Raw genomic sequence first — 22,891 nt, forward strand, 5'->3', positions numbered from 1 at the left:
TGGAGTGTGAGGGAGAGGAGATATCAGGAACAACTGCTGGATTCATGGTTTACCCAGCTGGATGGACAGTGGTGGATTTTCTGGAAAGAGAAGACTAAAGAGGACCAGATTTGGGCAAAGATGGGTGGGAATATCACAAATTTGTTATTGAACGTGCTGCTTTTGAAGTATCCAAGTGGTAAAACCAGAAAAACAGTTAAATATGGGAATCTGGATTTCAGAGGCAAAGTGAAGGACTTAAATAATTTATGAGTCATCTAGGTAGGGAATAGTTTAGAAAGAAGCAAAAGATGTTAATAGACTATGCTAATATTATATTCATTTACTTGTTATTTACAGTTTCTCTGATTTCATGAGTGAATTTTCAGGGGCTTTTGAACAGCATATGTGAAGCAAAATTCCATTCATGTTGTAAAAAGTTTTAAAAGACTAGTTATGCTATCAGACCTGAGTAAAATATAGTTGTCCATGGTCGTGATGATGATGGTGATTGGCGGTGATAAAAATATTAGCTAATACTATTTGTCTGGCACAGTATTGGGCTCTTTATATGCATCATCCTAATTAATTTTTTAAAAAACTCATGGGGTATTGATAGATATCCTGCTTTTACAGATGAGGAAACTGAGAAACATACACACAAAATAATTAGTCCGAGGTCACCAGTCTCATAAAGCACAAATCAGCGATACCTAAAATCAGCAGGTCTCTCTCATTTTAGAGTCTAAATTCTTTCTTTACCTCTATGTTGTACTGTTTTTAAGTATAACATCATGCAGCCAAATACTCTCAGGAAAGGTCTTTCATCATATACTATCCTCAAAAGAAATACTCTTTTGAAATGCAGATCAAAACTACAGTGAGATACCACCTCCCACTGGTCAGAATGGCCATCATCAAAAAGTCTAAAAGTAACAAATGCTGGAGAGGGTGTGGAGAAAAGGGGAACCCTCCTACACTGTTGGTGGGAATGTAAGTTGGTGCAGACACTATGGAAAACAGTATGGAGGTTCCAGAAACCTAAAAATAGAATTGCCATATGATCCAGCAATCCCACTCCTGGGCATATACCCGGACAAGATTGTAATTCGAAAAGATACATGCACCCCTGTGTTCACGGCAGCACTATTCACAATAGCCAAAACGTGGAAACAACCTAAATGTCCACTGACAGATGAATGGATAAAGAAGATGCGGTACAGGTATACAATGGGATACTACTCAGCCATAAAAACGAATGAAATAATGCCATTTGCAGCAACATGGATGCAACTGGAGATTATCATACTAAGTAAGTCAGAAACAGAAAGACAAATACCAAATGATATCCCTTGTATGTGGAATCTAAAGTATGGCACAAATGAACTTATCTACAAAGTAGAAGCAGACTCACAGACAGAGATCAGACTTGTGGTTGCCAAGGGTGGGGGAAGAGAGATGGAATGGGAGTTTGGGGTTGGTGGGTGCAAACTATTACATTTAGAATGGATAAGCAACAAGGTCCTACTGTATAGCACAGGGAACTATATTCACTATCTTGTGATAAACCGTCATGGAAAAGAATATGAAAAAAAGGATGTACCTATGTGGATACCTGAGTCACTTTGCTGTACAGCAGAGATGGGCACAACACTGTAAATCAACTCTACTTCAATTTAAAAAGATACATAAACAAAACAAAACAAGAAATACTCTTTTATAAGTTGTTATATCAATCATATAAGTAATGACTTTAAGTTTTCTTATCTAAAAATGCATAAATATATACACACCAGTTAAAAATTATGTCACTTAAAATTGCCTTTAATAGCAATAGAATAAGAAGACACATAAAGGATCTTATTTGTAAGTTTACTGTTCATTCACCCATTCATTCATCAATATTGAGCACCTACTTATGTATCAGGTACTTTTTTTGAGGTTAGAACATTTAAGTTCTACTCTTTTAGTACATTTCAATTATATAATACAATGTTATCAACTATAGCCACCATGTTACACATTAAATCCTCCGATTTTATTCAGTCTTAGAGCTGAAAGTTTGTACCCTTTTACTAGCCTTTCCCTGTCTCTCCCACCCTCAGCCTCTGGCAGCTACTTTTCTACTCTCTGTTTCTATGAGTTTGACGTTTTTTAGATTCCATGTATAAGTGATGCTGTGCAGTGTTTTTTTGTTTTCTTGTCTGGCTTATTTTACTTAGCATAATGCCCACACAGTCCATCCACATTGTTGCAAATGGCAGGATTTCCTTCTTTTTTAAGGCTGAATAATATTCCATTGTGTTTATATACACCACAGTTTCTTTATCCATCCATTTGTCCACAGAGATTTAGGCGGTTTACATACCTTGGCTATTGTGACTAACGCTTCAGTGAACATGAAAGTGCAGGTATCTCTCAAGATATTGATTTCATTTCCTTTGGATGTATACCCAGAAGTGGGATTGCTGGATCATATGGTAGTTCTGTTTAATTTCTTGAGGAATCTCTGTAATGTTTTCAATTGTGGCTGTAGCAGTTTACACGAGTTACTTGTATATTTTGAATAGTAACCCCTTATCAGATATAATGATGTGCAAATATTTTCCCCCATTACATAGGTTGCCTTTTCATTTTGCTGATGATTTCCTTGCTGTGCAGAAACTTTTTAGTATGATATAGTCCCACTTGTTTATTTTTCCTTTTGTTGTCTTTGTTTTTGATGTCAAATCCAAAAATTCGCTGCCAAGACCAGTGCTAAGGAACTTACCCCCCTGTGTTTTCTTCTAGGAGTTTTATGGTTTCAGGTCATAAGTTCAAGTCTTTAAAGTATTTTGAGTTGATTTTTGTATATAGTGTAAAATAGGGGTCCAGTTTTATTCTTTTGCATGTGGACATCCAGTTTTTCCAGCACCACTTATTGAATAGAAAGTTTTACTTTTTCTTGTCAGGAAGTGATCCTATGGCAGAAGGATCCTGGTAAGATAAGGACTGAAAAGAGTCCATTGTGTTTGCAATTAGGAGATTTTAGTGAGCACTGTTAGCTCCACTAGTGCTGGGGAGTGGAAACATTCTTAGGTAGGTTAAGGAAGTTCTATTTAGAGTTATTCAGCTGGTAAGTGATGTAGAGCTGGAGTTTGAACCTTGGTCTACTAGACTTTACCAGTCCATGGGAGGCTGCCCTGGGAACATCTTTTCTAGGCTTTGACTCCAACTGGATTCGCCACTGTACACTGAAAAGGTAGAAACAAAACTAGTCTCGCTATGATAAACTGGTCATTTTACTAGTATTTGACAAGCTAGGATTCCAATTCTGGTGAGATGTTAAAGAGAAACAAAATGCTTCACTATTAGGTAATGAAAGAATTCAGTTTTAAAATCATTTCTGACTCTTGACAAAGTAATGAGACGCAGATTACTGCTTTTGTCATACTTGAGACTAATTACAGTAAGCCACACGCACTTTTCTTTCCAGAGGACTATCATTTCAGGCAAAATCATACGAAGTTTAGGATTTTATTTTTATTGTTGTATAAAGGTAAAAAAATGTTGAAAAAGCAAGTGAATGTTGCATATTTACTGAGTTAATGAACACATTAGGTCTTAAAGTTCTTCTCAGAATTGGCTCTTCAGAGCTCTTTTTTCTTTCCTCTTATTTCTTTTTGTCAAAGCTTTTTGTTGCCAGTTTCACTTAACCTAAGAAAAGATAGCTCTGCGTCAGCATTTCTTTTCATATCTCTTTTTTCACATCTCTTTCCACTGTAATTTGTGGAAAACAAAATATAGGTATTAAATGACAATTACTCATTCATAAAAGTGTAAAACTTACCTTATTGGATGTAAGTGATAGCTTTCCATTTCATTTAAAACTTTTGAATAATGCTAAATTTGAGTGTTTGTTAATGTGTCTCTAATGAATATGTGGCAAGAAGGGTTATTTAAATTACATGGAAATGTCTGTTAAGGTCTAACATTATGCTAGATTCCTTAATGATATTCTTTTCCTTCCAGATCTTAGTTTTCAAGCAGCTTCTCAAATAATGTCCACTCCAGTTTATGATGCCATAAAATTAATGAAGGACATTTCGCAGAACTTCCCCATAAAAGCCAGGTATATTAAAGTTTATTGATTTGATTATAGTCAGAACTCTTTCCGTTAAATAAATTTTATGAAAATAGCTGATTTCATTTAACATAATGATATCAGTTAATTGTAGATATACAATACTAATTGTATATAGTGTTTATGAGATCAGGGTCTCTTTTCATTATGTATATTGGGTTTTTTTTTTAACTAGAGCAGAATATTGGCTTGTGCATGCATATGTATACATACTACAAAATAGAACTCTTGAATTAGAGGCAAATGGAAAGGAAAAAATAATGTATTTAAAAATTTATTTAAACGTAAACAGTGAGAGATGGTAATCCAAGAAAAAACTGATTTAGGCAGTATATAATAAGGGGACATTTTTCTCTTTACCCTACAGAGGATGATGAAAAGTATTGCTCTAAATAGACCTATGCCCAGTGTATGGCCAAATCATGTTCTTGCCCTTTCAGATTCCAAACAATTAGTAATGTCTTAATTGTATAGAATATTTTGCGGAATACTTTTTTGCCAATAAGATATCTAATTGAACTGCTTTCAGAAATATTAATATTACATTAAATGCATCTTCCAGTTCAATAGATAATACATTTCCATATCTAGAAGTAACCAGTAGATACAATTCTGGTTACCGTGTTTTATAAGGATTTACAAAATAACAAGACTTTGATGCATTTGTAGGAATAATAGTATAAAATTATAAGCAACCAGTAAAACATAAGCTAAGTTAGCTTATATTGAAGATATACAACACGTGACAGGTGCGGCAATAGTGTTTCACTGAGAGAAATTGGAGAGCATCCTTGTGCCCTCAGCATCCCTTCTTAAGCAGTGGATAATCACTACCCCTCTATTTGTTTCAGACACTTTGGTACATTTATCCACAGCACAAATTACTGGATCCTGAATCTAGACAGTCAATACCTTTGTAAGATAAATATAAGTAGTACATGTTTGGCCACAGGATACCAAGAACCTTTTCGTGATACCCTGAAAATAGAGAGGTTTGTCACCTTATTTACAGATTAAAAATGAATACATTGACATGACTCTCAGTTTTAGTTTAAGCAAAACCAAGAATTTGAGAAGTCAGTATATGTATATTAAAACATGAAATATGTATGTGTGTATAAACATAGATGTTTAGCCACACTGCTGTTAACTAACAATAGCTTTTGAAATTACTCGATCAAATAAAGTGAAATAATTTTAGTTTTAGGAAGATAGTCGATTAGCTGTTTTGACGGTAAGTCATTATAATTATTCAGGGGTTCTGTGGCTAAACTCTGCTCTTAATTTGTGGTTGGTCGTTAAAAAAAAATTTACCAACTCTGCTAACACTGCTTAATGGCTGAACTGTAGGCTTAAGCATATCTCTACAGTTACTCTGATAAGTCGTTACTCCATGAACTTGTGGATGCTTCCTGAATCTTGGGATGAAGCGAGTTGAGTTGGTTTCCTCCAGACTCCATCAATGGTGCAACCATAATTGATACCCAAGGCTAAAAATCTCGCCTCCATATATGTTCAGACTTAATAAATGGTTTTTATTTTTCATCAAAAAAAAATAAAGTCACTCTGTAGACAGCCAGTAAATGTTCATTGAAATGAAATACTTGATAAATGAATGAAAAATTTGCATTATCAGATTTTCAGTTGCAATTAATCTCAAATGCTGCCAGATTTTAGGAGGTAATACACACTTACCGTGGGTTGTTTTAAGATACACCCTTCTGCTTGGGTTTTACTTAATGCCAGACTTTGCATTAACGATCTTTTGATTTTTAAATCATTTTCTTCTATGCATAAAATTGACAGATCAATAGCTAATTAAGCATGCTTAGTAGTTACTAGGTCAAATAAATATAATTAATAAATAAATATAATTAATATAATTAATAGACTTATTTAAAAGACAGTTTGCTCTGTTTTTAAATTATAAGGGAGTTCTAAGCTTCCTGATAGAGTGAATATATGAAGTCAACATTATCAGTATTTTAGAACTTACATACTGTGGTAAAGATCTCAGGTTAACCAAAATTCTTTATATACACATATTCCAAACATTGCCTATTTGCAGCGCTACATATAATGACATTGGTAATTTCATATAGAATTTCTCCCTATGGGCAAAACAACACAAAACAGCATTTTCAGTCAAGTATTCTTGAAAAATGCGACAGCATGTAATGTGTACAGTTTGTGCACATGAACTTTTGACAGCCTCTATTCCACCTGAATCAAATACCCTTGTCAAATGAAAGCCGTAGTACCACCTGTCAAATAGGCTATGTGGAAAATGTACACTTGTCAGTCATGATGCCTTTAGAGTTTTTAGTTTCTTGTACAAAGTATTACATCGCACTGAATCATAGATTAGTCCAAACATTTAAGGAAGAATGAATTGTATCTGTATTTATGTTCCCAGATCTCTGACCAGAACTGCTGTAAATCAACGTATGAGGGAGGAAATACAGGAAAATCAAAAGGTTTGTTCGAATTCCTTTCTTAAAAATTTTACTACACTAATAACGCTATATTTTAGACTTTGGGTCTTCAATTTTCATACAGAAAAGAAAATGTTAACTTGTACTTTTTGATTATTAAAACAGTTCAGGTTTTTCCATTTTTATATTGTCTACTCTATATAGCATACAGTTTGTGATCCTAGCCAATCTTTCCTGACATAGATCCTACTTACTTTCTCATTAACCTTATATACTCCAGATTTTCTGCCCATGCTGTATGGTTTTCTTCACAAAATAGAGATAAAGGCTATGAAATAATTCTTCTGTTTCTCATTAGTTTTGCTTAAAAGCTTGTGAGGACCAAGCCAAGTTTAGACCACTGGAACATTACTAGAGTCCTATAACATATAGTACACAGTTGATCACTCGTTTGATAAGATTCTGCTAAATGGTCTCCTAAATTACCTTAAGACCCCAAATGATTCTAACTGTGTTAATACTTAGGAAATGCTTGAGAACACTTCCTGGTTCTATTACATAGGACTGGTTTGGCTTTAAGTAATACTAATCCCAGGCACGCAGGGCCTTAAACAGTAGGAGTTCATTTTTCTCACATAAAAAGAAGTCCCTTCCCTGGTGGCGCAGTGGTTAAGAATCTGCCTGCCAGACAGGAATAAAGATGCAGACAAAGAAAATGGACTTGAGGACACAGGGAGGGGGAAGGGTAAGCTGGGATGAAGTGAGAGAGTGGCATGGACATATATACACTACCAAATGTAAAGTAGCTAGCGGGAAGCAGCCGCATAGCACAGGGAGATCAGCTCGGTGCTTTGTGTCCACCTAGAGGGGTGGGATAGGGAGGGTGGGAGGAAGGTGCAAGAGGGAGGAGAAATGGGGATACATGTATATGTATAGCTGATTCACTTTGTTATACAGCAGAAACTAACACACCATTGTAAAGCAATTATACTCCAATAATGTTTAAAAAAGAAAAAAAATCCGCCTGCCAGTGCAGGGGACACGTGTTCAATCCCTGGTCCAGGAAGATCCCACATGCCGTGGAGCAACTAAGCCCATGCACCCCAACTACTGAAGCCCGTACACCCTAGAGCCCATGCGCCGCAACAAGAGAAGCCACCACAATGAGAAGCCGGCTCACCACAACTAGAGAAAGCCTGTGCACAGCAACGAAGACCCAACGCGGCCAAAAATAAATAAAATTTTAAATATTAAAAAAAACAGAAGTGTCAAAGTAGGTTTCCACAGACATGGTTTTTTCTTTTATGGTTGCAGAATGGCTGCCACAGCTCCAGACTACTTGTCTGGATTCAAAGCAGAAAGAGGCAGGAAGATCAAACCACATTCATCCTGACTGAAGCCTTTCTGGAACACTTCAACCATCTTTGACTTCTGTCTCATTGGCCAAAATTTTGTAATGTGGATATTCCTAGCCACAAGGGAGACTAGAAAAGTTAGTGCTTGCTTTTCTAGTGATTGAGGGGAGCAGGGGCGAAATGGCTTAGAGATAGTGCCAGGTTAGCCCATCAACAGTGCCTGTTACACTGAGACAGTAAGCTCTCAGTAAATATCAGCTGTTTTGATGATGACAGACAACGACAGTGATGATAATGAAGTAGATGCACAGTTCATGGGAGACTGAGTGATAGAAGCCGCAGCACATCATCCCTACCTGGGATGTTCTTTGCCTCACTGACCACCTAACAAATTCTTGCTTATCCTTCAAAACTGAGCACTACTCCTTTCTGTAATTTTCCTAATTGCTCTTACCGTTCTTCAAGCAGAATGCATTGTTTTCTTATAAGAATTTTTGTATTTGTTTGTTTGAATAATGCCACTTGCAGTAAGAAAGGAAGAGAGGTTGGGAAAGAAAAAGGAGGGAAAAGAAAGGAATGCCAAAGTATCAGTGGCATCACATAACCCAGTTTATTTTTTGCTCCGTTAAGAGTCCAAAGGGGGTGTTCCTGGTCATCAAAGCTTTGCTCTGTGTGATGATTTTGATTCCAGAGGCTGAAGAATTTCATGAGGTTAAAGAGATATTGTGGGAATAAAAGAGATAATTGGAAGGACCAAATGGGATAGCTCCAGAGGTGAACCACTGTGATGACATAATCACAGGATGACAGTCGAAGCTAGCTGCTGAAGTAGAGTGGGAATGAAAGTCAGTGGAAATGAGTCAGTCAGGAAACTCTGAACCTAGGGGTTTGAATGAGCACAGTACCTGGCACAGAGCATTCCGTCAGAAATATTTGTTGAATTGAAAACTTTTGAATATTTAAATGTGACCTATAATACATTCTATATTTAGCAGTGTGTAGTTTTTAAGATGTTCTGTATATTATAGCAGTTGTTAATATCCTAATGTATAAACTGAGATCCAGTGATTTCTTCTAGGTCACAGAATTGGTACAAGATGGAACCAGAATTTGTGCCTTGGTTTACAGCTCATTTCAGAACAATTTAATAAGAATTGTGAGTTTTTCTATCGCCAGTCACCTTGCTAGGTGATTGGAAAGATATTTGATGAAATTAAGAAATTTGATCTAGTCTTCTAAAAAAAATTCTTCAGTGACGTCTATTTCTAAGAGAACAGCATACAAAGGGCTAGACAGATGTATTTAAATAAAACCAGGTGAGAAGGGGGAGTCTGGTGTAGACTGTCAGCTCCCCAACAAAAAGCCACCAGGGAAACTTGTTACTCAGGCAAAGCTGAGTTTGATAAACTTGCTGCAATGAGGGAGAGCAACACCTTGATAGACTCTTGTTAAGTGTCTCAAAAGGAGGACATTAGGGTAGAGTAATTAGAGGATTGGAGAGGGTCTCTGTTTAGGTGGTTTAAGTTGGGTCTTTCAAGGTGGGGAATTGTTTGGGATTGGGTAGACTTTGTAACACAATAGTTTACATTGTGTTGGTGAACATTAAAGTGATGGATTTGGTGAGCAACAGCAAGGGAATGTGAAACTAAAACTGGAAGGACTTTGCAAAGGTGTAGAAAGTAAAGATAAAACCATTTCTGAAATAAAAACTAAAGTTATAAAGTGGCACAAAGGAGAACTGACCTTATAGAAAACACAGCAGAAGACATAGTAGATAGAAATAATAAATGCAGAGATAATTTAAAAAAAAAGAAATAGAAAGGACTCAGGAGAAGATGATAAAGTAAAGCCAGGTAAAGGAAATCCAATATACCTAGACTAGAGTCCGTGAAATCGAAGAATAAAACAAATGGACAGAACGAATGCCTAAAACTACAATCAGAAAATTTTCTGAAATAAAAGAAGTTCCAAATCCACAAATAAAAAGGGTGCATTGTGCAACTTGGGAAAATTGACCAAGAGTGGTCAAATATAAGCTATTGAACTTTATAGGGAACAAAGGAAATTACTTATGCATTTAATAAGAAAGATGATAAGGAAAGAAAATCACATTGGCATCAGACTTCTCAAAAACAAATTCAACACCAAGAAACAGTGAAGCTCCATCTACAAGACATTCAAGGAAAGAAAAACTGTCCTTCAAGAAGATACGTATATACAGGCTACAAATATGTTGAACATACAAAAATTCAGGGAATATTGCTCCCAAGAACACATTCTGAGGAATTTGTCCGACCAAGAACTGATTGAAGATTCTTGGGCAGAACAACTGCCTGTTGGGCATTGAATATGTTTATGTGTAGAACTAAAAGTAAAAAGTGAGGGACAGGGTGATAGTATAGTATGTAAACAGTACCTACTCTGACAAAGATAAAATATTGCAACTAATAAATATGGCGGGTGATAGAAAATAAAATGAACTTGTTGATTGCCTTAACTGTAATACTCAGGAATCAAAGATATAATTAAAGCTGAAAAGTCAAGCAGTGGAAGCCTGAACTTATTTAAAAGTATATAGCTAACCACTAATGAATCTAAAACTATTGAATAAAATTGGGCTGTGCAAGAGGAAAGGCAGCAGAAAGAGGTTAAAGGCTAATTTTATTATTTTTTGTAACAGAAATCATTAGTTGTTGGTTAAAGAAAGAGATGACTGAGGGTATTAAATGAACATACTTTTTTTTTTTTTTTTTTTTTGCGGTACGCGGGCCTCTCACTGTTGTGGCCTCTCCCGTTGCGGAGCACAGGCTCTGGACGTGCAGGCTCAGTGGCCATGGCTCACGGGCCCAGCCGCTCCGCGGCATGTGGGATCTTCCTGGACCAGGGCACGAACCCGTGTCCCCTGCATCGGCAGGCGGACTCTCAACCACTGCGCCACCAGGGAAGCCCAACATATATGTTTAATAGTAACTAGAGGAACAAAAGTCTAAATCTTCCAAACTGTGAAAAGAACTGAATGCGCAAGAAAAGAAAGAGACATTTAAAAAATACATCTAGAAAGAGTAAATACAGCATGAAAGAATGACATTTGAGGCTAACCAGGTCTATGATATCAATAAATGTAAATAAGCTTAACTAACATATTAGCAAAAATGTTCAGTTTGTTTCATTAGGCATGTACAATGTATGTAAAATAAAAACTCTTAAAGTAATTTAGAAATGTCAAAAATTAAAGGACATGCCAAGGTATACCAAGCAAATACTGTGTGTTAAGGGTAGTGACCTTAAAATGCCATGAAGCCAAATTCAGTTCTGAAAATATTAATGAGCAAAAAATGGCCATTTATAATACTTAGGGCTATAATTCACAAGGCTACAATAGCAGTTTAAAATATTTTTACATCAAAACACTGCAGCAACATTCCTGAAACAGACTACAGGAGATGGAAGGAGAAATATAATTTACCTCTCTCAGACTAGTGAAATGGTAAGTAAAGATATAGAAGACCAAATGACATTATGATTGTATAGATAATAGGTCTTCTGGCTATATAAAAAATTTTGTGTCCTGATAATAGAAAAAATATGCCTTTCTTCAAGTTTTTATGAAGTAGTAATGGCAAAAAATCCAGAAAGTGGGTAAAATAGAAAAAAAATTCTCAATATCAATGCAAACAAGAAATCAATAACAACATCAGAAAAAAAGGGTTTATTCACTTGGAAGTTAAAAACTATTTACTCTTAAGTAGAAGGGAAAATAAAATACACATCAAGGGACTCCCTTGGTGGTGCAGTGGTAAAAAATCCACCTGCCAGTGCATGGGACCAGGTTCGATCCCTGGTCGGGGAACTAAGATCCCACATGCAGTGGGGCAACTAAGCCCGTGTGCTACAACCACTGAGCTCATGCATCTCAACAAGAGACCCCGCGTTCCACAACTACAGAGCCCACGCGCTCTGAAGCCTGTGCGCCGCAACTAGAGAGAGAAAACCCGCACACTGCAACTAGAGAGAAACCCGAGGAGACCTTGCACTGTAACGAAAAAGATCCCACATGCCTCAACAAAGATCCCATGTGCCACAACTAAGACCCGATTCAGCCAAAAAAATAAATAAATAAGGAAAATAAATAAAATAAACATTTAAAAAAATACACATCAAAATTGCAACAGTTCTTGATAACAACATTTGAATCTTTGGGACCCAAATTAAACAAAGTTCAGAGAAAAGCCTTGAAGTCTTACATCAATAAAATGAAAAAAAAGTAAATGAATTAAATATCAGACTTAAAATGTTAAGAACGGTAAAGAAAAGCAAAAGCAGAAGAAATTAATACAGGTAAAAATTAATGAGTTAAAAGGTAAAAATAGTAAAACTAATGAAATGAATATATATCATAATTGAATGGAGCTTGAGGGATGCAAGAATGTTCAATAGGTTAGGAAATCTACTCCTATACTGTCGTTAGATCTAAGTGGTAAAATTGTGTGATTATCTTTGTACATGCCGAAAAAGCATTTTATAAAATTCAAGACCTATTCCTGAATATAAAAAAACACTTTATAAGGAAATTGATTATACTTCCTTAACATGATTAAAAGTGTGCATGTGCATATGTAGTTGTGTTTATCTCAGCTTAAAAGTCAGCATCTTACTAATAGAAAATTACTAGAGGTATATTTACCGAAATCAGGAACAAGACAATGAAGCACATTATCATCACTGTAATTATTATTGGATTAGTTATTAGCCCACATCATTAGTCAAGAGAAGGATACTGGAAGTATCAAAATTGGGGAAAGGTGAGGAATATATAAGAGAATCAACTAAAAACAAAAATTAGATGTAGAAAGGTGTGTTGGTCTGCTTGGGCCGCCATAACGAAGTACCGCAGACTGGGTGGCTGACACCACAGAAATTTATTTTCTCTCAGTTCTGGAGGCTGGAAGTCCCAGATCAGAGTTTCAGAAAATTCTGTATTTGATATGGACTCTTCCTGGCTTGTCAACAGCTGCCTTTTTGCTGTGTGTTCACATGGCCTTTCCTCTGTGTGCACACCCGTGTGCCACCCTTATGACCTCATTTAACCTTAATTACCTCCTTAAGCCCCATCTCCAAATACAGTCTCATGGGGGTTTAGGGCTTCAACATATGGATTTGGGGTGGGGCAACACAATGCAGTCCATAGCAAAAGATAATAGAAGGCACAATTAAAATATATAAATCAATGGGCTCCTAATGAAACCTAAAAGCTTTTGCACAGCAAAGGAAACCATAAACAAGAGGAAAAGACAACCCTCAGAATGGGAGAAAATATTTGCAAATGAAGCAACTGACAAAGGATTACTCTGCAAAATTTACAAGCAGCTCATGCAACTCAATATCAAAAAAACAACCCAGTCCAAAAATGGGCAGGAGACCTAAATCAACATTTCTCCAAAGAAGATATACAGATTGCCAACAAACACACGAAAGAATGCTCAACATCATTAATCATTAGAGAAATGCAAATCAAAACTACAGGGGGATATCATCTCACACCAGTCAGAATGGCCATCATCAAAAAATCTAGAAACAATAAATGCTGGAGAGGATGTGGAGAAAAGGAAACCCTCTTGCACTGTTGGTGGGAATGTAAATGGATATAGCCACTGTGGAGAACAGTATGGAGGTTCCTTAAGAAACTAAAAATAGAACTACCATACGACCCAGCAATCCCACTACTGGGCCCATACCCTGAGAAAACCATAATTCATAAAGAGTCATGTACCCCAATGTTCATTGCAGCTCTATTTACAATAGCTAGGACATGGAAGCAACCTAAGTGTCCATCAACAGGTGAATGGATAAAGAAGATGTGGCACATATATAGAATGGAATATTACTCAGCCATAAAAAGAAACAAAATTGAGTTATTTGTAGTGAGGTGGATGGACCTAGAGTCTGTCATACAGAGTGAAGTCAGAAAGAGAAAAATAACATATGTTAACACATATATGTGGCATCTAAAAAAAAAAAAAAAGGTTCTGATGAACCTAGGGGCAGGACAGGAATAAAGACACAGACGTAGAAAATGGACTTGAGGACACAGGGAGGGGGAAGGGTAAGCTGGGACAAAGTGAGAGAGTGGCGTGGACATATATATACTACCAAATGTAAAATAGATAGCTATTGGGAAGCAGCCGCATAGCACAGGGAGGTCAGCTTGGTGCTTTGTGACCACCTAGAGGGGTGGGATAGGGAGGGTGGGAGGGAGGGAGACGTTAAGAGGGAAGAGATATGGGGATAAATGTATATGTATAGCTGATTCACTTTGTTATAAAGCAGAAACTAACACACCATTGTAAAGCAATTATACTCCAATAAAGATGTTAAAAAAAAAAGGCAGAAAGATAATTTTTGTAAAGAAAAGAACTCTTTGTAACATGAATAAAAGCTAATCAGTTCTATGCATCCAGAAAAAAGAAAACAAGAATAGTACCTATTTCACTGGATTATTAGGAGGATTAAATGAGAACATAAAGTGACTTAGCACAGTGTCCGCCTCAGTAACTGTGGCCCTCTGCTAAGTGTTCACATATTTATATGTAGATATACATAAACCCACATTTTTATATATATACACACACACATAGAGAAAAATACATCATACATAAATATCTATGTATATTTACATATGTAAGGCAGTTGGAGTATGTCAGAAAGAGGGAGAGGATATCATAATCTACTAGACTGATATTAGTGACTTTGAAGGAAAATAATTCTCAGTATTTTAAACTATGTCTATCATCTTGTTAAATTATTACTTTACTTGGAGTTATCATCAATTTATGGTAATAATGAGGTTTTACACTTACATTTTGAAAGACTGTTATATAAACAAAATAGTATTAAGTTCTTTTATAATGTTATTTCTGTAGTTCCAATTTTCACAGCAGTGAAGTTGCCAGACTTTTCTATAATTCTAACAATCTAGAATGTACTGTGTAGTATCAGAGGAATGGCATAAAGTTTAACAATGCAAAAAATGAAAAAAAGTCTCCAAAATAGACTTTTGGACAAGATGGTGAAACGTGAACTAGAGATATGCCCGAGATATGCCCTCAAACTTTTATACCTGGTACTCATTTCTCCATTAAAGAACCTTGGTAAAAAAAAAAAAAAAAAAAAAAAAAATCAGTAGGCTCCATATATTGCAAGCAACTAGTTAAAAGTTATAATGTAAGAAAAGACTCCATTTATAATAGCAACACAAAAAGTATATAGGAATAAACTTAACAAGTAGGTAAAGCCTATATAAAGAAAAATTTGACAGCCTACTTAAGGGCATGTAGAAGGACGTATCTTGTATTGGAAAATTACAATGAAGTCAATTCTAAGTTAATTTGTAAATATAATCAGAACCTGGAGTGTTTTTTTCCCTCTGAAACTTGACAAGATGAGTCTAAAAATTCATGTGGAAAAAGTAGACAAGGAATAATAGCCAGGATTACTCTGAAAAATTAAAGGAGCAGTAGGAACCTCTGCCCGGTGTGCACAGCAGCACAGACTGTACCTCCTGTATCTATGCTGGCCACCAGGTGCTCCAGCCTGCTCAGGGATGCTGGGGCCACCCACTGCTGTCACCTTGGCCACTTCTCATCCGCTTGGAATTAGCAGTGAAACAGTTTTGAAAGCAGCTTTGATTACTGAGCAAGGAACCTTGAATTTATTCAGTAAGTTAATCTTGACACTGTATATGGCCGTCTTGTTTACTGCCTCTTTCGGAACACACTGAGAGAAAGACAAGGGAATAATGGCTTTCATGTCACTAATCCCAGGCAAAGGTGTTGGGCTAGTAGTCCATGTTACCCACTAACACGTGGAGTGTGTGGGAGGTAACTAAACTGGGAGTTCCAACCTTGGAGAAGAAAGGGCTGATTGTGATCGGAAAGTCAAAAAATTGTGGAATGTCCCAAAATGGATGGGCTACATGAACACCCTGGAAATATGTCACTGCTCCAACATCTTATCCATACGCACCAAATATGTACAGTTCCTGTAAAACATGTCACTGTTGCAAAACATGTAAACAAAGGGTTTACACACAGAAAAGAAATAATAGTGGTCTTTAAATATACAGAAAGATGATTCATCTTTCTATAATAAGAGAAATGCAGATCAGAGTTAGACTGAGAAAGCAGATTTCAAAAATTCATATGTATGATAGTGCACTCTACTGGTGAGTCTTATTTTGCATAAGAAAACAGGGAAAACAAGATATGTGTTTGTATTATATTTGTATAAAGAAACACCAGAAGGATAAACCAGAAACTTATGGGGAAAAATTTGTCACCTCTGTGGGCCAAGGGTAGGGGCTGGTGAACAGGGTGGAAGGTGCTGGAATGAGAACAAAAATTCTTTGTGAATAGTTTTTACATAGTTTTGACTTTGGACTCATGCAAAGATTATCCCAAAAATATCATGACTATGCTGAAGTTGTATAAGTGAATTTGAGTTTGGTTTTTATTCAGGAAGCAATTGATTCAACTCCAAAGTACAGCAAGTTTCCCTTTGAAGTTCATAATTGTTGTTTTGCTCAGAGACTGGGCAGAATCTACTTTAGATTTAAAATTCAATGTCAATGCAACACGTATCTCTTATTGTTTACCATAAGAGCTGTTAAATATATTAATTAAATTGCATGACACTTATTTGTTTTGGTTGGGGGGAGATGGGGAAGGGGGTCAGGTGGTCAGGTAACTTCTTTCGCGTCAGTATTGTGAAACAGATTGTGTCAATTATGTAATTACGTAATAAACCAGAGGCAGATATTTAAGTACAAAATCCAATTAAAAGATTACACCTAATTCAGATAAAAGCTCACACTTTTCTAACTATGTCAACTAATGACTTAGAATGTGTGAAAATTTTACGGAGTTCTAGAGAAAATTCCTAGGTTAGCATATCTTCTCCAACAGTTCTTCTGTAAAATATATTTTTTCGGAATCTTTGTTTCTCTCATCACTCACCCAGAAAAAAGCAAAACCCTTCCTATATTAGATTTACATCTGATTGGACTTCAGATTTTAAGTCCGGCATGCATGTAGTTCCAGCATAGGGACCTCCAGACAAGTTTATAAACCAATTTACCACTTAAATGCTCAACCAGTCTCCTGAAATCCAATCAATTGGAATTTTTTTAGTTTCAACTAATGGCACAGCTCCATTGGTTGTTAAAGGAATACATTTCTGTACATTGTTCCCTCTTTTCTTTAATGAGGTCATATTTGTCCGTGGAGATTTGAATTTGTTTCTGCTCAAAGCTTATGAGCACTCCCAACCTAATTCCACTTTTTTTTAAATTTTTTAATTTTTTTGCCGCGCCGCAGGGCATGCGGGATCTTCGCTCCCTGACCATGGATTGAACATATGCCCCCTGCAGTGGAAGCACGGAGTCCTAACCACTGGACCACCAGGGAATTCCCCTAATTCCACTTTAAATTAAAAGTCTGTTTATGTTTTTTGGACCTTCAAAATAGTGTGAAATTGGGCCTCAAACTCATATGAAGATAAGCCAGAAGCCATGAATTCTTATGGAAGACTGTTCTTCCTCCATTAAGAACCATGGTGAACTCAGCAAGTTTCTATGCTGTTTCTGCAGGACATTTTGTTTTCTAGGTCAACTTTTCACTGTGAGTGTAGCACTTCCTTATGTGCACAAGGATAGCTCTGACCCTGCTGCCTGCCCTTGGTGGGCCCAAGGCGCTGCCTCCTGTCCTTCTGAGACTGACCTTTAAAAACTCACACTTTAGGCCACCTAGCATGAGGATGCTTGAGATTTCCTCAGGGCAGGGCCTTCAGTGTTTGTTATATCCTTGGACTCTTATTCACACTTCTTCTCTACTCTTAAGTGAAATCTTTAATTTAAAACGTTAAACCATTCTTTTAGAGGGCAATATTAATATTTTAATCTAGCATTTCTGATATTTTCTTTTAGTAGAAGGATTTCAGGATCTCTGGTTCATCATATTGCTAGAAACTAAATTCTTACTCCTTGATTTGAGAACGGCTGCCTTTAATCATACACTTGGGATAGTTTGCCAGGATTGAAGGCTACCCCCTTTGAGGGGAAGAGAAAGAATTTGTCACCACCAGTGCCAATACACATACCTCTCTTTGACATTGTTTCGGCATCAAGTTTACTGAGTTTAACTTATTACCCTTGTTTTGAGCATCTTTTCTGTTCAAGACTCTGTGCTTGGCCTAAAAATTCTTGAGGGAATTAGCAGAGAGGGAATTAGTTTAGTATAGATCAGTGTTTGACATGCTTTCTACTTTCAGTTGTGATGCCTAACACAAAGGAGGTGCTGGAGAGAGCTTGAGACAATGTGTATGATGGTTCAATGCAAATTTTGGGAAAACAGGCAGTGGATTCACTAGACCTCTATAGACTTTGAAGTTTGAATGCAAGTTTCCTAGCAAAAAGTAACTATTTGATAGAAAGGCACAGAAGTAGCTAAAGACAAATCAGAATTTCACCTTTGAATCTCTCATGTTAATCTCTTGCCAGTATTCTGCATAAAGCAAATGGAGATATTTTCTGCACTGTTACAAATTTAGTTCCTCCTCTCCCCTCTCTATATGTAGCTCACCTGTCATGGTGAGTGATAACCATACAGAAAAATTCACCTCTGTAAAGCCTCCTCTGAACTTCTTCAAGTTAGTTGCTTCATCTGTCTTTCCAGAATAATTTATACAAATCTCTCTCACTTATTGTGTGATATCATTGAAATGCACTGTTCCGAAATTGTTTTTCTTCCTAAATCAATTTGCCTACTCTGGTAATAGTCATAATGAAAGCTTCATTTGTGAGTACTTTATATGTGACTAGACACAGATATATATTACATTAAACCTTTATAACAGACTTGTGAGTATTCTATTTTACAGATGAGGAAACTGAGACTTATGGAAGATACTAAGTAAATTTGCCTAAATCTTACCACAAGTAAGTAGCAAGACTAGGGTTTAAACCAGATCTGACTCCCTCACCGTGATCTTGCTACCTATGCTGTATGGCTAAGACATTTCCTTTTTTTCTAGTGCCTGGAGTTGTTTCTAGCACTGAGTAGGCACTTGGGAAATATTTACTTAATAAAAAGTTAGTGAACATTGAAACACTGCTTTAATGAAAACTTATGAATTCATAAATGATTGCTAAATATTTACACATACACCAAGGTTTTGAGTTCTGGGATATCAAACAATAGGATTCTGCCAGCTATCAAATTCTAAGTGTTTGTGTGCACAAACACACACACAGTATAAAATGTAATAGGTAAGTAATTGTCGTAGCGTTAGAAATTTAATATCACATACTGCAAAATCAAAATCCTCAGGTATTGTGTCTTTAATCTGTTTTAAGGTTACCATCCCTTAGATCAGATGTGGGCAGTACTACCTACATATAGGCCAAATGTGGGCTGCTGCCTGTCTTTATACATATAAAAGTTTTGTTGGAACATAATCGTGCTCATTTGTTAATTATCTGTGACTGCTTTTGTGCTACAGGGGCAGAGTCGAGTGGTTCAACAGAGATGATATAGCTGGCAAAGCCTAAAATATTTACTATCTGACTCAACAGAAATAGTTGGCCAGCTCCTGACATCGATCAGCTATTGTTCTATCACTCGGTTAACTCTTTTCTGTATTTCCAGCATCTTCAAGATAGATTTGAAATTCAGCCAGGCGATGCTGGTCTCTATATAAATGGACTTCATGTTGATATGGATTCTTATGATCCTTTTAAGTAAGTATTGAATTATTGATACAAACTGTGGTTTATATATGAAGGTACACTTTTGTCCTGAATTTAGTATTTGTTAAAATGCAAATAATCACTTTAAAGGTAAAGCAAATATATCTTTTTTTTTTTTTTTTTTTTTTTTTTTTGCGGTACACGGGCCTCTCACTGCTGTGGCCTCTCTCGCTGCGGAGCACAGGCTCTGGACGCGCAGGCTCAGCGGCCATGGCTCACGGGCCCAGCCGCTCTGCGGCATGTGGGATCTTCCCGGACCAGGGCACGAACTCGTGTCCCCTGCATCGGCAGGCGGACTCTCAACCACTGCGCCACCAGGGAAGCCCCAAATATATTTTTTTGATTGTGCAGAACAACTCTGTTATTTTGGTAGAATATTCTCTTAATTGTCTTTGAATGTCAGAAATGGAAGAGACCTTGGAGAAATTTGTTCAGATGAGAAAATTGAAGTTTCTGAATCCTAGACCTATATTTGTCCTATTATTCGAAACTGTCTTTAATTGGCAAGTAGGTCCATCACTTAGCAGGGAAGTTTCTTGGGACAGAGCTGAGTAGCTAGGGAGCTGTACGCTCCAGAAAAGAACTGAAAGGAATATGAGATGCTTTCTCTGAGTAAAGAAACTAACAGGAAGAATTTTAAGAGCTTGTGTCTATCAGAAAAGAAACTTGAAATTATATATGGCTGGATGCTATCTCCTTAGGTTAAAAAGATTCCTCAAAAATGCTCTAGTGCAGAATTAGAAAGTCTTGTATTTATCATGGCCATTGACCTGTAAATTAAAGTCATGGGCCAAACAGAAGAGAAGTCAAACTGAATTTATTTTACTTTTTTTTTTTTTTTTTTTTGTGGTACATGGGCCTCTCACTGCTGTGGCCTCTCCCATTGCGGAGCACAGGCTCCGGACGCGCAGGCTCAGCGGCCATGGCTCACGGGCCCAGCCGCTCCGTGGCATGTGGGATCCTCCCGGACCGGGGCACGAACCCGTGTCCCCTGCATCGGCAGGCGGACTCTCAACCACTGCGCCACCAGGGAAGCCCTATTTTACTTTTAAAGAGAGTCATAAAACTACTTTAAAATTCATATTTAGAATATAAAATGAATTTAGTAAACACAATACTTTAGTTCAGATATTCAGTTTTAATTGAATTCAGTTTGTTTTTATTGAACTTAAATTAATTGTTCATTTGTTTCATTTTCTTAGCACCTTGGAAATATATAGGAAAACACAGGGAAGATTGAGAAGTAGGGTTCAAGTGGGGCTTTTATCTTTATTTAGTTGAATTTTTGGACCTAATCTTGGGAAAATACTAATCTGAGATATAAAGGCCAAATACTACACATAGAGAAGAGCAGTTGTCAGCTCCTGGCAGTAAACTTTAGAGGACAGAAATTACATTTGTGCTCAAGAACAGTGAAAATAGATTTAAAAGAGGGCAGAAATGGTAGGTAGATTTTGGAAAGTTCTCTGTGGCAGTGTATGGGGAAATTTTCATAACAGGAACATTGTGACGTGTAACTTGGAAAGGCTACAGGTTATTCAAGAGAGAGCCCCCTGGGCTCCTCCACCTGGTAATCAGTGATCTGCAGGGCGTGTGATACATTTTTGTTTCTTGTTGATCGGATCACTAGTTAAAACTACTATAATTCCCTTAAAGGAGAAAAAAGAAAATATGTGAGGATATTTATATCTTCTGACATTTTTAGCACAAAATAAACAATCAAAGAAAGAAGTTCTCAGGAAGGATCAGAGCATGTAGAATAAAAAGTATGAAAAGGTTGATGACTGAAAGAGAATGATTGAGGAAAGAGGAGAGGAAGAAAATGTCCTATTAAGTTATATCCTGGATCTTGAGAGAGGTGCTTTGCAACCAGTACTTTAATATTGTCGATTTGGGGAAAGAAAGTGAAGGGGGAATTATTTTTCTCTTTCTTCCTATCTCCTACCCTTGTCGCGTTTTGGGTTGTAGAGCTGGTACCAAGCCCACGCCCTAACCCTTCTTCCTCTGATTTCCAAGGAGCCAGAGCCTCCGTGCCTCAGCGTCAGGTCGGCCCAGGTTCACACAGGCTGTGTCCAAGCCCAGCTCTCACCCCCAGGGAGACTAGGACAGTAGGAGGGAGTGACAATGACCAGGGAAAAAGGCAGGTAGGACTGAGGAAATTTGAGGAGTTCCATAAATGTGTTTTATATATCTACCTTAGATGCATTTGCCTTAGAGCTACTTAATAGTCACCCCAGCCACAGAATGGACCAGACTCTGTTCAGGTCCAAGTGCTCAAGAAACTGACTCTGGTACATACTGGATGTTACTCATTTTGACAGCCAGCCTGTTCCTGCTTGAGTAATATCACTACAGTATAACTACCAGAAAGATAGAGGTAACGAAGGAGTCTTGATATTTGCACTTGTGGAGTTTTTCTATATCTTAATAAAGTTGTCTGGCTCACAGTTCTTTTGCGCTCTGGATTAAATATGTATTTGTAATGCAAGCAACATTAAAATTCAATATTATAAAATCAATTCAGTATTAAAATTCGATTTGGTTAATATCTGAATGCCTACTATGCTGTAGAGACTGCTAGATATCAGGGGTGTAGTGGTGAACAAGACAGAAACATCTTGCTTAAGCAAAATTTACAGTCTAGGAGGATAACTGATATTAAATAATTGTATTATGATAAGGTTTGTAAAAGATAAAGTGCAGTGCTTTGAGAGCTTTTAACTCCAGGGATTTAAACTTGTTCTTGATGGAACATGGGGACAGTGCATATCAGATTTCTTCAAGGAAGTGATATTTAAGGATGAATCAGGCAAAGTGGGGAGTTGAGGTTCTGCAAGCATGACATATTTGAGAAAATGCATTGTCTAGTATGGCCAGACTCTGCAGTGAGGAAGAATTAGAAGAAGCTTAGGTCGCACAGGTGGGCAAAGATCAGATTGTGAAACCAGGTTCTGGGTTTTGGCCTTTTGTCTCAAGGGCAGGAGAAGCCAGTGAAGGCTTCTAAGCAAATTTAAAGATAGTGACTATTCAAAAGGAGAAAGCATGAGAGGTTATTTAACAATCCAGAGATATAAGTTTTCCTGATAAATAAACCTAGCATATTTCAAGAACCAGATTTTTTCTATTGGTATCCAAAATTCAAGATTTGAGAAGAGCAAGGAGGAAACTAGTGCTTGTTGAGGGCAACTGTGTGCTCAGT

General features: G+C 36.9%; 1 protein-coding gene across 1 annotated transcript in view; it reads left to right on the forward strand.

The window, feature by feature from the left end:
• The window catches only part of UGGT2 (UDP-glucose glycoprotein glucosyltransferase 2), a 164,843-nt gene that overhangs the window by 35,548 nt on the left and 106,404 nt on the right, over window positions 1-22,891 (forward strand). The window contains exons 9-11 of the mRNA XM_089899419.1: window positions 3,991-4,090; window positions 6,519-6,579; window positions 19,592-19,683. Of these exons, the coding sequence (XP_089755545.1) occupies window positions 3,991-4,090; window positions 6,519-6,579; window positions 19,592-19,683 (253 nt within the window). The remainder of the gene's footprint in view (window positions 1-3,990; window positions 4,091-6,518; window positions 6,580-19,591; window positions 19,684-22,891) is intronic.

This window comes from Delphinapterus leucas, chromosome 18 (assembly GCF_059928025.1).
Source record: "Delphinapterus leucas isolate spDelLeu-1000000601 "Yukka" chromosome 18, BTC_Dleu_Yukka2, whole genome shotgun sequence".
NCBI classification, from domain to species: domain Eukaryota; kingdom Metazoa; phylum Chordata; class Mammalia; order Artiodactyla; family Monodontidae; genus Delphinapterus; species Delphinapterus leucas.